Raw genomic sequence first — 12500 nt, forward strand, 5'->3', positions numbered from 1 at the left:
GTCTCATTGTCTCTTTGGGAATCCAACAACACCAAATGTATGCACATTGAAAAAAAAAGAAAAAAAAAGAACAAAACAACCCCAAAAAAAAAACTTGGTTCTGATTGTGAGTCTTGTAAGAACCATTTTTTTTTAGACTCCTCCATCTTAATATCTCTTAACATCTGTCCAGGTCTCCAGTAACGTTTAAATCTCATTTAGCTCCGACTTACAGCAGCAGCCACAGTGTAATCATTTCAATCTGGAGACACAGCAACTGTTTGGACCAGCTGCTCTACAGGACTGTGCCTGTTCCTCTCTTTCTCTCTCTTTTAATCCCCCTTTCTATCTTTCCTCTCGCTTATTATTCATTTACATTTATCTTGTCTTACTTTTTTTCCATTCTGTTCATTTTTTTTTCATTTCTTTGTTTTTCTTGTTTCTTTTATTTCCTTTTAGCTTTCTTTCTTGTATTTGTAGTCGAAAGGTTATTGTAATTTTACTCCAAAATTATTGGCACCCTCGGTAAAAATTGTTATTTAAAAGGCTCTGGAAAATTTTCAGACCGAATATTAGTTTTAAAATATCTCAAAAATCTTTGGCACTCTGTGTAAAAAAACGAAAAAACTCAAAAAAAACCATGAGATTACAACTGAAATGGATAAACACACCGATGTGAGAGAAATCTGACTTGAATTGAAGTAAATGAATAAGAAAAAAATTTATGGTAATGAAATAAAAATAACCAGATTTTAAACCAGGCTCTGACTTCTGGAGCTTCTCAAGTTTTTCGCTTTTTCAGCTCATTGTTTGTTGCTTTAGTTGTTGTACGGATCAGAACCGGACCTCGGTCAGGAGGGCTTTTTTATTGATGGTGTAATCGATGCTGCTGTTAGAAAAACATCGATGTAATCTGCCGACTCTCGACAGCTCGTGTCAGGACGGTGACAGTTCAGCTTTCCCAGAGGAAGCCCTACATGATGTCATCCTCATGCTATTTACGGCGACGTCTTTCATCTCGTGCTTCGTCAGCCGGAGCTTGCTTACTGTCAAATAATCAGGTTAATTGATCCTTATCATAAGCTCGTGGTCTGGTTATAATTGTGTGTGTGTGTGTGTGTGTGTGTTTTTTCTAGATCTCACTACAGTGTCCTGATTCCAGCTTTATGGAGTACTGAGGTGCAGGAGTGGGAGATCAACTGCATGAACAGTCTCATCCTTGAGGAGACTGATGAGGGTCATGATACAGGTACACACACGCGTACACACACACACACGTGCCCCAGTGTCTCATTTATTAGTTTTCTTATCATTTCCTCAGTGATCCTATCAGATTTTGGACCGTTTGTTGTGTGGTGGTCATTTTTTGAGGTCAGATTGTCTGCCAGACTTGGTATTTGCCCCAGGAAAAAGTCCCGATTTAACGCTGAGGACGGAGAGTTTTTATTCTCTTAACTCTTCACTACTCACATGTAACATCATCACGCTTTCTTTTCTTCACCGCTCTCTCTTTCACTTTCTTGTCCTTGCTGTGTGTCATCCTGTGATTTTAAGTGTATTATCACTGTATGTCTGGAATCTGTGACTCAGGGCCTTTTAAAATACGAGAAACTCCCAGAGGCTCCGTCTGGCTTCAGAGAATTAGTGTGTGTGTGTGTGTGTGTGTGTGTGTGTGTGTATTGGGGTGGTGGGGTGAGATCCAGAGGGGTGTTGTTGTAAAGGTTTGGTGGGGCCCTGGTGTAAACATAATTGTAAGGTCTAGAACTGAGCTGTGTGTGTGTGTGTTTTGGCTCCTGGGCAGAGACAGCATGACTCATGTTGAATCATCCGCCCTCTCCATCAATCTGCTAGTAGTGTAATAAGAACAAGCCCAGAGATCGTGTCTCAGGAACGCACACACACACACACACACACACACACACACACACACACACACAAGCACCTGTTGAAGCACCACAGCTCAATTGAACAGTGCTCTTGTCGCTTTGCGCTCACAGCTGCTCGAGAGCTGTGTGATGTTTAGTGCAGCTATCTTACTCTAGTCCAGATGTTAGACAGGTGAGCGTGGTCAGGTGTGCGTGGTCAGGTGTGCGTGGTCAGGTGTGCGTGGTCAGGTGAGCGTGGTCAGGTGAGCGTGGTCAGGTGAGCGTGGTCAGGTGTGCGTGGTCAGGTGTGCGTGGTCAGGTGAGCGTGGTCAGGTGAGCGTGGTCAGGTGTGCGTGGTCAGGTGTGCGTGGTCAGGTGTGCGTGGTCAGGTGAGCGTGGTCAGGTGAGCGTGGTCAGGTGAGCGTGGTCAGGTGTGCGTGGTCAGGTGTGCGTGGTCAGGTGTGCGTGGTCAGGTGTGCGTGGTCAGGTGTGCGTGGTCAGGTGTGCGTGGTCAGGTGTGCGTGGTCAGGTGTGCGTGGTCAGGTGAGCGAGTGTCTTCGGTCCTTACCTGAAATAGACAGAAAAGATGGAACACCGTAAAATATATCAGTCTGTGGAGAACATCATTAGTTTTAAGGACAGTTTAGTTATGTTTTCACTTATGCTATAGCAGCTATAATCACTCATCCCTTCATCATTTTTTTTTCTCTCTCACTCTTTCCTTGAGACTCCATCTGTGCTCTCATATTTTTAATCTAGTTATGTGGAGCTTCCACAATATGAGTCCCTGTTTTAGCTGTTACTATGGAAACAATAACATATTACAGTACAGGGTATTTATTAAAAGCTGCTCATTTTGGAAACTTAATCAACACCTTCTGACCAATCAGAACTGAGAATTCAGCAATCCTGTTTATTTCAAACTCATTTCACATTTTCTTTCTTGCTTTGTTTTTCTTTTTTTTCTTGCTTTCTGTCTTTTCTTTCTTTCATTCTTTTTTCTTTCTTTCTGGTGTTTGCAGGACAGAATACTGAAGCAACTGTTGTGTAAAAAGAGTCCTTTAAACATGAGAACTCCTCACACTCATCATCTCCGTGGTTCAGTTCAGATTTAACAGTAGACACGATGTCCCAAAGCTGCTTTATAGAAGGATGTGGATTTAAATCCCCAATGAGAGAACAGCGATGAGGAAAAACCTGTCGAGACGACATGAGGTACAAACCTCAGACTGCTGTGTCTGTGATTATAAATCATTACGATCTAATATCAGTAAAACATCCACCTGTTAAACTCTGTGGCTCTCGGTCCTGTTAGGTGTTGAGGTGTAGGATTGAGTTCAATTATCACACGACCTCTAAGAGCAGGAGCCTCTCTCTCTCTCACTCACACACACTCTCATTCTCTCTCTCTCTCTCTCTCACTCATATTCTCTCTCTCACACACACACTCTCATTCTCTCTCTCTCTCTCTCTCTCTCTCTCACTCATATTCTCTCTCTCACACACACACTCTCATTCTCTCTCTCTCTCTCTCTCTCTCTCTCTCTCTCTCTCACTCACTCACTCACTCACTCACTCACTCACACACACACACACACACACACTCTCATTCTCTCTCTCTCTCTCTCTCTCACTCATATTCTCTCTCTCTCTCTCTCTCTCACACTCATATTCTCTCTCTCTCACACTCATTCTCTCTCTCTCTCACACTTATTCTCTCTCTCTCACACTCATATTCTCTCTCTCTCACACACACACTCTCATTCTCTCTCTCTCTCTCTCTCTCTCTCTCTCACACTTCATATTCTCTCTCTCACACACACACACTCTCATTCTCTCTCTCTCTCACACACACACACTCTCATTCTCTTTCTCTCTCTCACACTCATATTCTCTCTCTCTCACACACTCATATTCTCTCTCTCTCTCTCTCTCTCTCTCTCTCTCTCTCACACACACTCTCATTCTCTCTCTCTCTCTCTCTCTCTCACACTCATATTCTCTCTCTCTCTCACACACACACACACTCTCATTCTCTCTCTCTCTCTCTCTCTCTCTCTCTCACACTTCATATTCTCTCTCACACACACACACTCTCATTCTCTCTCTCTCTCTCTCACACACACACACACTCTCATTCTCTTTCTCTCTCTCACACTCTCTCTCACACACACTCTCATATTCTCTCTCTCTCTCTCTCTCTCTTACTCATATTCTCTCTCTCTTTCTCCCTCTCTTGCTTCTTCTCTCTGTCCCCCCCCTCTCTCCCCCCACTCTCTCTCTCTCTCTCTCTCTCTCTCTCTCTCTCTCTCTCGACTGCTAGAATGACTCAGCTTCTTGTCAGAGGCGACGTTGATGCTGCTGCGCTGTTAGAAACCTCCCTTTACGTTCAGCATGTAATGATTAATGCATGGCATGAAATACCTGACTGAACTAATAGGTCTGTTCATTTTTCACTTCAGTTGTACGGCAACAAGAAAATAAATAAAAGTAACAATAAAAATAGTCGGTTTCAGTTTTATTGCTCCAATGTTTTATCCTCATATTAAGTTGCTCATTATAATGATTTAATCCTTCAGTTGTAAGTCTTGAGTGTAAATATAATGCGTTATGAATCCTTTAAACGAGGAACTCCAAAGGAGTCATTTTTTTCGAGCCCCTTTCTGCAGGCAGGAGAATTGCAACATGATGATATATGAAACATCAGAGTATAATATAATTGTTAGGGTTGCTGGATCAGAGGTTGCTGAATGTCAACGAAGCAAGCGAGTTCCTGCTATCACTTCCATTATAGCAGCTTTAAACTGTTGCTTTCTCACCAGCTTCTCTTTTTCTCTTTCTCTTTTCTTTGTGGAAAATGCTAGAACTTTGACACCGAAGACAAATATCACACGAATACGTGAAATAATCTCCTTACAAAAACCGTTGAATCTGCCATATCAGTGACTGTTTTCTTTGTTAAATAAAATTGTAAACTATTTTGTAATTTTTTATATACGTTTGTTAACCCACTTCCAGCATTACTGCATTTATTTTTAAATATACTTCTTTTCTAATTTGTTTCATTATGTATATTTTTAAAAAAATAGTTTTTATTTGGATAATTGGATAGTTTTTACCTCGTCGTATCAGTATGATGTGTTCGCGTCGCCCGGTCTGAGCAACCTGCCGTACAAGTCATCCAGATATCTGAGCTGTTGTACACTAATGTACAGTACGGTGTACATAAAGATGGGTGTTAGTTCAGCTTCCTACTCTGGAGCTTTACAAATCTGTTCATATGCAAAGACACATTTTATTTCTAATTGTGCAGAATGGCCAGATCAGGCCTTTTCTGTTCACTCTTCTGTCCCTGAGCAGCATTTTTGCTGAAGCCTCGTGTTTTTTTAGTAACTGGAGATTTCCCACTGGACTCTCTTAATCGAATAACGTCTCAGCGCATGTTCAGCAGATACAGCGTACAATCTGGGCCTGCTGCAGATTAGCACTTTCACAACCTTGAGTTCTGCAGGATGGGTCAGTTTGGGGAAAACGAGAGCGCGAAAGAGAGGAAAAAGAGAGGGAAATGGATAGATAGACAGACAGAAAGAGAGTGAGCGAGACAGAGAGAGAGAATCAGAGAGACAGACAGAGTGTTTGAGAGTGAGAGAGAGAGAGAGAGTGAGACAGAAGGAGAGAGAAAAATGGACAGACAGAAAGAGAGCGAGTGAGACACTGAGAAAAAAAGAGGGAGAAACGGAGAGACCGACAGAAGGAGGTAGAAATGTGGTAACCTAGAGGTTAAGGTGTTGGGCTACCAATCGGTAGGTTGTGAGTTCGATTCCTACGTCCACCAGGTTGCCCCTGCTGGGCCCCTAAGCAAGGCCCTTAACCCTCAATTGCTCAGTTGTATAAAAATGAGTTAAAATGTAAGTCGCTATGGATATAAGGGCGTCTACTAAATGCTGTAAATGTGAATGTAGGAAGCTCGGTGATACTAAAAAAATAAAGCTGCTGTAACGTCAATGATAACAGGAAGTGACTTAGTTTCTAGATTCTGTTATACAGGAAGGTCTTTGCCCTTTTTGTGCTTTACAGCCTGGGAAACATCCCTGACCTTGTAATTCTTGCTGTTTTAAGATCATAAAGAGGAAGATTGAAGGAAATAATGCAAATTCTTAGGGGGGATCATGTGGACCATGTAGATCATGTGGACCCTGAGCTGTCATGCCTTTGTCACGTGCCCTAAGCGGCGTGAGATTTTTACATCTGCTCATAAACCACGACAAGGTCTTTTCTAGACCGCGTGGACTAACGGCTGTGTTTAGCATCTGCTGGTGGAAGACGATTGAACACGTGATAGAAAAAATAAACAAAAATCCAAGAATTTCAACCCAGTTTTGGTCAATTTGGCCTAAACAATAGATTTCAAACAAAGCAAAATGCATTAATGTGACTTTCAGCTTTGATAAGAAAATATTGCTCTCCATTTTCACCAGCTCAGAAGTAGCATAATCTTAAAAATATATAGATTAGCTGTAAGAGGTGAAGTGAATAACATTGATTATCTGCTGGGATATTATTATATACAGCAAGAGAACAGAGAATTCATGTAGTTGGTGTGTTGGAAGCGGGAAAAGTGCACAGTACGGATCTGAGCGACTTCTTCTTTTTGACAAATTGTGATGTCTAGGAGACATTTTACACCTGGTCACTTCATGTGTTTTCTCTGATTCGATAGCTATCTGATTTGTTAAAACTGATCCATTTACATTAGGCCACGTAAATGCGTCTCGGCGAATCGGATATCAAGTGAAAGTGACGTGACATGCGGCTAAGTTCGGTGACCCATACTCAGAATTTGTTCTCTGCATTTAACCCATCCAGAGTGCACGCACACAGCAGTGAACACACACACACCGTGAACACACACCCGGAGCAATGGGCAGCCATTTATGCTGCGGCACCCAGGGAGCAGTTGGGGGGTTCGGTGCCTTGCTCAAGGGCACCTCAGTCGTGGCCGGCCCGAGACTCGAACCCACAACCTTAGGGTTAGGAGTCAGACTCTCTAAACATTAGGCCACGACTTGCCCCGATCTATCCGATCTTTCTACTCCCGCCCAAAATGCAAATATATTTTACCTCGTTTCCGGGGTAATTGAAATGGAACACGCTTTGGTGTATGCGGTTTTCAGAATGCAATCAAAAAGAAGACGGAAAAATTCTTTACGACGGTTATGCTATAAAAAACAGCATTTACTGTTTGCTGCATTTTCGTTGGAAGGCAGCAGCGGATTTTAAGACCCAACGAGACACTTGGGTGAAAGATCACTTGCGAGTGACGTACTTCCGTTTGGGAGGAGTATAGCGCTGACGTATGTGGTTTGAATAACCACATTCATTTACACCTGTCCAGTTTCATCTGAAACGCGTCCCAGACCACCTCCTGAAGTGGTTTGTACAATCGGATTTATATCCGTCTCCAAAACGTTTCGGAGGGCATTCAGACCTGGTCTTTTTACCATCGGATAGCTATCTGATCACAGAAAACGCATGAAGTGACCAGGTGTAAAAAGCCCCTTAGATGACTGGATCAGAGCTTGTGTGGTGTTCCTGGGATGCAGGGGTTAGTACCTCAACCAGAACAAACCTGAGACAGGAGCTTGGGCTCTCGAGGCTCATCAGTGTACTGGGAGAGAGAAGGCCAGCACGTCTGATCAGATCCCACTAGAAAAGAGCTGAACAAGTGAATGCTGGCTCTGATAGACAGGAGTCAGGACACACAGTGTGTACATGGAGCTGCGTATCTGCAGACTGTTCAGAGAGATTTGTAATAAATAGAAATAAAGTAAGCGCCTTTGGTTGATATGGAAAAGGTATAAAACACGTCGGTGTGTCCGGGGGTCCTGTTACAGGGAAAATAATAAACAGTGGTTTATTTTATTTATGTTTTTTTTTTCTTCATTCTTTTACTCAAATTAGCGATGACTTTTGATATTTTTGTAAATATTAAATTGTAATTATAATAATAAAACATTTCTAGAGCTTTCTGTGTCTGACACGTTTGTCGCCTTGTTTCGTTCTGTTTGTCCTATCGATCCGTTTTTGTTCCGGTTCCGCGGATTATTTTCCAGTCGGTATCGGTGCAGTCAGCGTTTCGTTCCCACACCGCTGTCTCTCGGTACACCCTGCACCGCTTTCTCTCTTGTCTCTTGTTTGTAACGAGATACGATCAGAACGTTCGTGTCCACGTTTATATTTCCGTCATTTAGAGGACGTTTTAATGCAGAGTCTGATATTATTGTACTATAAATATTTTAGTCTACCTGGAAAATATTTCCTTATAGCCTCGACCTGTGATCTCACCTCAGCCGGAGTCTGCTGTGTGATTAACAGCTCCGGTAATAATCATTTTACACGAGTTACACCTTCAGAAGCTGCACATGAGTGAACGTGTTGTTTTTCTGACAGAATTAAGATTTTATTTTAATGTCGTTTTTTTTCTGCTTTTCATTCTCTCGTTTATTCAAACACAATGTTTTTGTATCTAGGTGATGGTGATACCTTTTTTATGGTTAAAACATTATTCATGCCTTGTATTTAGGATCTTTTTTTTTGTGTGTTTTTATTTATTTATTTATTCATTCATTCATTCATCTTCTACCGCTTATCCGAACTACCTCGGGTCACGGGGGGCGTCATTGGGCATCAAGGCAGGATACACCCTGGACGAGTGCCAACCCATTGCAGGGCACACACACACTCTCATTCACTCACGCAATCACACACTACGGACAATTTTCCAGAGATGCCAATCAACCTACCATGCATGTCTTTGGACCGGGGGAGGAAACCGGAGTACCCGGAGGAAACCCCCGAGGCACGGGGAGAACTCCACACACACAAGGCGGAGGCGGGAATCGAACCCCGACCCTGGAGGTGTGAGGCGAACGTGTTAACCACTAAGCCAAATTATTTATTTAATTGGTTTTGTGTCAAATTCTTGAAATTAGAGCTATAAATTTTTTAACTTTGAATAAACACAATCTGGGTACTACAGTTTCTTTGCACACACACTTAAGACTGGTATTTAATTATCTGTATTTTTTCCCCATTTTTTTTTTTATTAATTTATTACGTTCTCCAAATATTTTATTAAAATAAAACAATCATTTTAAAATATTTAAAATAAAATAAGAAAAATAAAAGAAGATAAAATCGATTTTATTTTACACTTCCTCTGGGTCTTTATACGGGTTTTTAACCCTTTCCTGTTTGAATGTGCTATAATCTAAGCGCATGTACTTTTTTTTTATTTTTTTATTTTTTATTTTTAAGCACAGAAAAGACCAGATGTTTGTGGACCGGCACCAATCACGTATTGAGTATAAACGTCCAGACTTTTAAGAATGTAACAGGATGTGGAATCATGTCAATTGTATTACAGTAATTCTAATATTTGATAGATTAAAGTGCAATGAAACATTTAGTAATTCTCTGTCGCTCACCTTTCGGGTTCGTCGGGTTTACTGATAGCGCTGCTTGTGCTTAAGCTCTTTAAATGCATTTAGTTCACAGCGCAGTGATAAAAGTAGCACTTAGGCTACTACTAGGTACGATAACAAATCTCAAACAATAAAGCTTCCACTTGGATCGCTTACGTTTAAGCTTGTTATCTGGTGAGGGTTTGTGTTCACATGGATGTTAAACAAACTACTACTTTGACGCATCTACATTACGTGATGCCTTTGCTGTACTTTGAAGCCAGGGGAATTATTTAAAGCCTTGTAAAATATTTCTAGTAGTTTAATCCAAAAAAAACAAAAAATAAGTGTTGTTGAATGCTGGATTCTGATTGGACAGAAGGTCCAGCTCTAAGTCAAGTCTTTGCTCAGTTTGATTTTAAAGTTGCTTGAATATTTTTGCACCTTTTATAAAAATTTCTGATGCAAGCTGTTTGTTTAAAAAAACAACAACAACAAAAAAACAACTTTAACTCAATGAAACTATTCGGAAGGAGTCTCCAGTGTCGGCACGTATTGTAGCGTCGGTTTGTGTTCTGTTTGTTGTGGTGTTATGTAAATAACTTTACAGCTGCTCTAATGTAAGTGATATCAGGAAATCGTTTCAATTATTCAATATTCAATTCAAATTTATTTCTATAGCGCTTTTAATAACGGACTTTGTCTCAAAGCGGCTTTACAGAACATAAGAGATATAGTACAAAAAGTTGGAGATTAATATTACAGACAAGCCCAGACAAGTGACTGATGTCACTGTGGTGAAGAAAAACTCTCTTAGATGGAAAAGGAAGAAACCTTGAGAGGAACCAGACTCAAAAGTGAACCTCATCCTAATATGGGTGACACTGGAGGGTGTGTTTATAAGCTGTTATAAAGACCGGAGGGTGTTATTATGAATAATGTCCTTTATACAGTCAGATACAGTCTGATAATTGTGTATTGATGAGGAGGTTGCTGTCCTCAAAGACCACATGGAGTTGGAATCTTCTTTTAGAAGGTCTGAAATCTTCAGAAAGCGGAACACTACTGGAGCTGGTACTCTTATCTCTGATCTTAGAGCAATTCATAAAATTCTTATCGTCTCAAATTTCCGTGAAATTAGAGGAATAAATCAGGCCAGGTTGCATCGCTCCACGCCATCGCTGATTATTTTCCTATCACACTATATACTACAAGCGGTATATTCCGTGCTTAAAAATCCTTATACCGACATGGAAGCATTGTGGGACTTGATTTACTAGATTAGACACATTGTTCAATTCAATTCAATTCAAGTTTATTTGTACAGCGCTTTTTTACAATGGACATTGTCTCAAAGCAGCTTTACAGAACGTAAACATAGAACAGAAGGTAAACATAAGGAGTAATATAGAGAATTAATATAATAAAAATTCAAAATGTATATAGTTCACAGTGTGTGTGTACATGTGTATGTATATGTGTTTATCCCCAATGAGCAAGTCTGAGGTGACTCAGGCAGCAGTGGCAAGGAAAAACTCCCTTAGATTGGTAAAGGAAGAAACCTTGAGAGGAACCAGACTCAAAGGGGAACCTCATCCTCATATGGGTGACACTAGATGGTGTGGTTACAAATATACAATCAGACAAATGTTGTATTGGTGTAAGGATCACATGGAGTTCAGATCTCCTCTTAGTATCATAGAGTCTGTGGAAACTGGAGCTGGTAGAAATGGTCATGGTCTTAAGCAGTGTGGCAAATGTTTTAGAATCTTAAACAAGTTCATTAGATGAGCTCTTCCACGTCTTTGAACAAGAGTCTTACAGAAATGCTGAACGTTAAGGCCTCCTGTAGGTGTGTCCCCCCGAGATGAACTCGATTACTCAGCATTCTGTGTTTTTATATTTTTGTCTTGGCCCGAGTAACCGGTTCGAAGTTAACTGTCTGTGAAAACAGTATTAAACCCCACACAGATTACAAGTTATTTTGGAGCTGGAGTTCATTTAAAGACACAAGCACCTGCATGTCCTGAGATGAAAAGGTAGAGCTGGAGCGAGAGATGGAAAAATGGAGAAAGAGAGATGGGAAGAGGGAGATAAGGAGAGAGAGGTGGAGAGATTGAGAGCGAGATAAGGAGAGAGAGAGAGATGGAGAGAGAGATAAGGAGAGGTGGAGAGAGAGGTGGAGAGATTGAGAGAGAGCTGACGAGGGAGATGTGGAGAGAGATAGATGGAGAGAGAAAGATAAGGAGAGAGGGGTAAAGAGATATGGAGAGAGAGATGGAGATGGGGAAAGAGGGACGGAGAGAGAGAGGTGTAGAGAGAGATGGGAAGCAGAAAGATGTTAAGAAGCCACAGCTTTGTTGTTGGTGGTCTGCTGATCAGTGGGAGATGATGGGAGTTAGCGAGAAGTTCTCACAGGTTTGTGGATCTGAAGCCGGACAGTTTGGTAACAGACTGAAGTGCACAGGAAAGTCATGTTAGATGTCTGTCTGGTGTAAACGGTGACTTCGGGGCTTCAGATCAACATGAAAAAGAACAAATAAACACTTCACCTGCTCTCATGAAAACCACATGCTCACAGTCCATAAAGTTTCTTTCAGTTTGTGTGTGTGTGTGTAGGTGTGTGGGCTTGGGGGGGTCAGGTTGTGTGGGTGTGTATTTGTTGGGATGTGGGGTGTGTGTGTATGGATGTGGTGTGTTTTATGTAGTTGTGTGTGTGTGTGGTGGTATTTGTAGGAATGTGGGGTCTGTAAGAGTGTGTGTGTGTTTGTGTGTATGTAGGCGGTTGGCAGCTTGTGTTTGGCTGAGTGTGCATGAGGCAGCATATTGGGAACGCAGCTGATAATGTGTCCTTCATTTTGTTCAAAGAACACACACTTTCTCTTGCGCACACCACACACACACACACACACACACACACACGTGCACATGGGATCATGACATTCCAGATGGCTGTGTTCCAGTATAGCTAAGGGTCTGTTTCTGGGACAAAGCTTGTGTCATTATCATGAGCATGAGAGTCATTAACTTCAGATCTCAGCATAGTGTGACCTCTGAGTCGTGTGTGTGTGTGTGTGTGTGTGTGTGTGTGTGTGTGTCATCATTTTGACTCATTCCTAAAATTACAGGCTTTGACTTCAACCTGAATGAGTCATGAGAAAAAAAGCCATAAACTCTACTACGAGGTTTATAG

The 12500-nt window shown here is 41.4% G+C and overlaps 1 protein-coding gene across 2 annotated transcripts in view; it reads left to right on the forward strand.

Annotated features, from left to right (window-relative positions):
* The window catches only part of si:ch211-266k8.4 (uncharacterized), a 94617-nt gene that overhangs the window by 9913 nt on the left and 72204 nt on the right, over positions 1-12500 (forward strand). For both annotated transcript variants that reach the window (XM_060884781.1, XM_060884782.1), the window contains exon 10: positions 1116-1228. In XM_060884781.1, the coding sequence (XP_060740764.1) occupies positions 1116-1228 (113 nt within the window). The remainder of the gene's footprint in view (positions 1-1115; positions 1229-12500) is intronic.

This window comes from Tachysurus vachellii, chromosome 13 (genome assembly GCF_030014155.1).
Source record: "Tachysurus vachellii isolate PV-2020 chromosome 13, HZAU_Pvac_v1, whole genome shotgun sequence".
In the NCBI taxonomy this organism is placed as follows: Eukaryota; Metazoa; Chordata; class Actinopteri; order Siluriformes; family Bagridae; genus Tachysurus; species Tachysurus vachellii.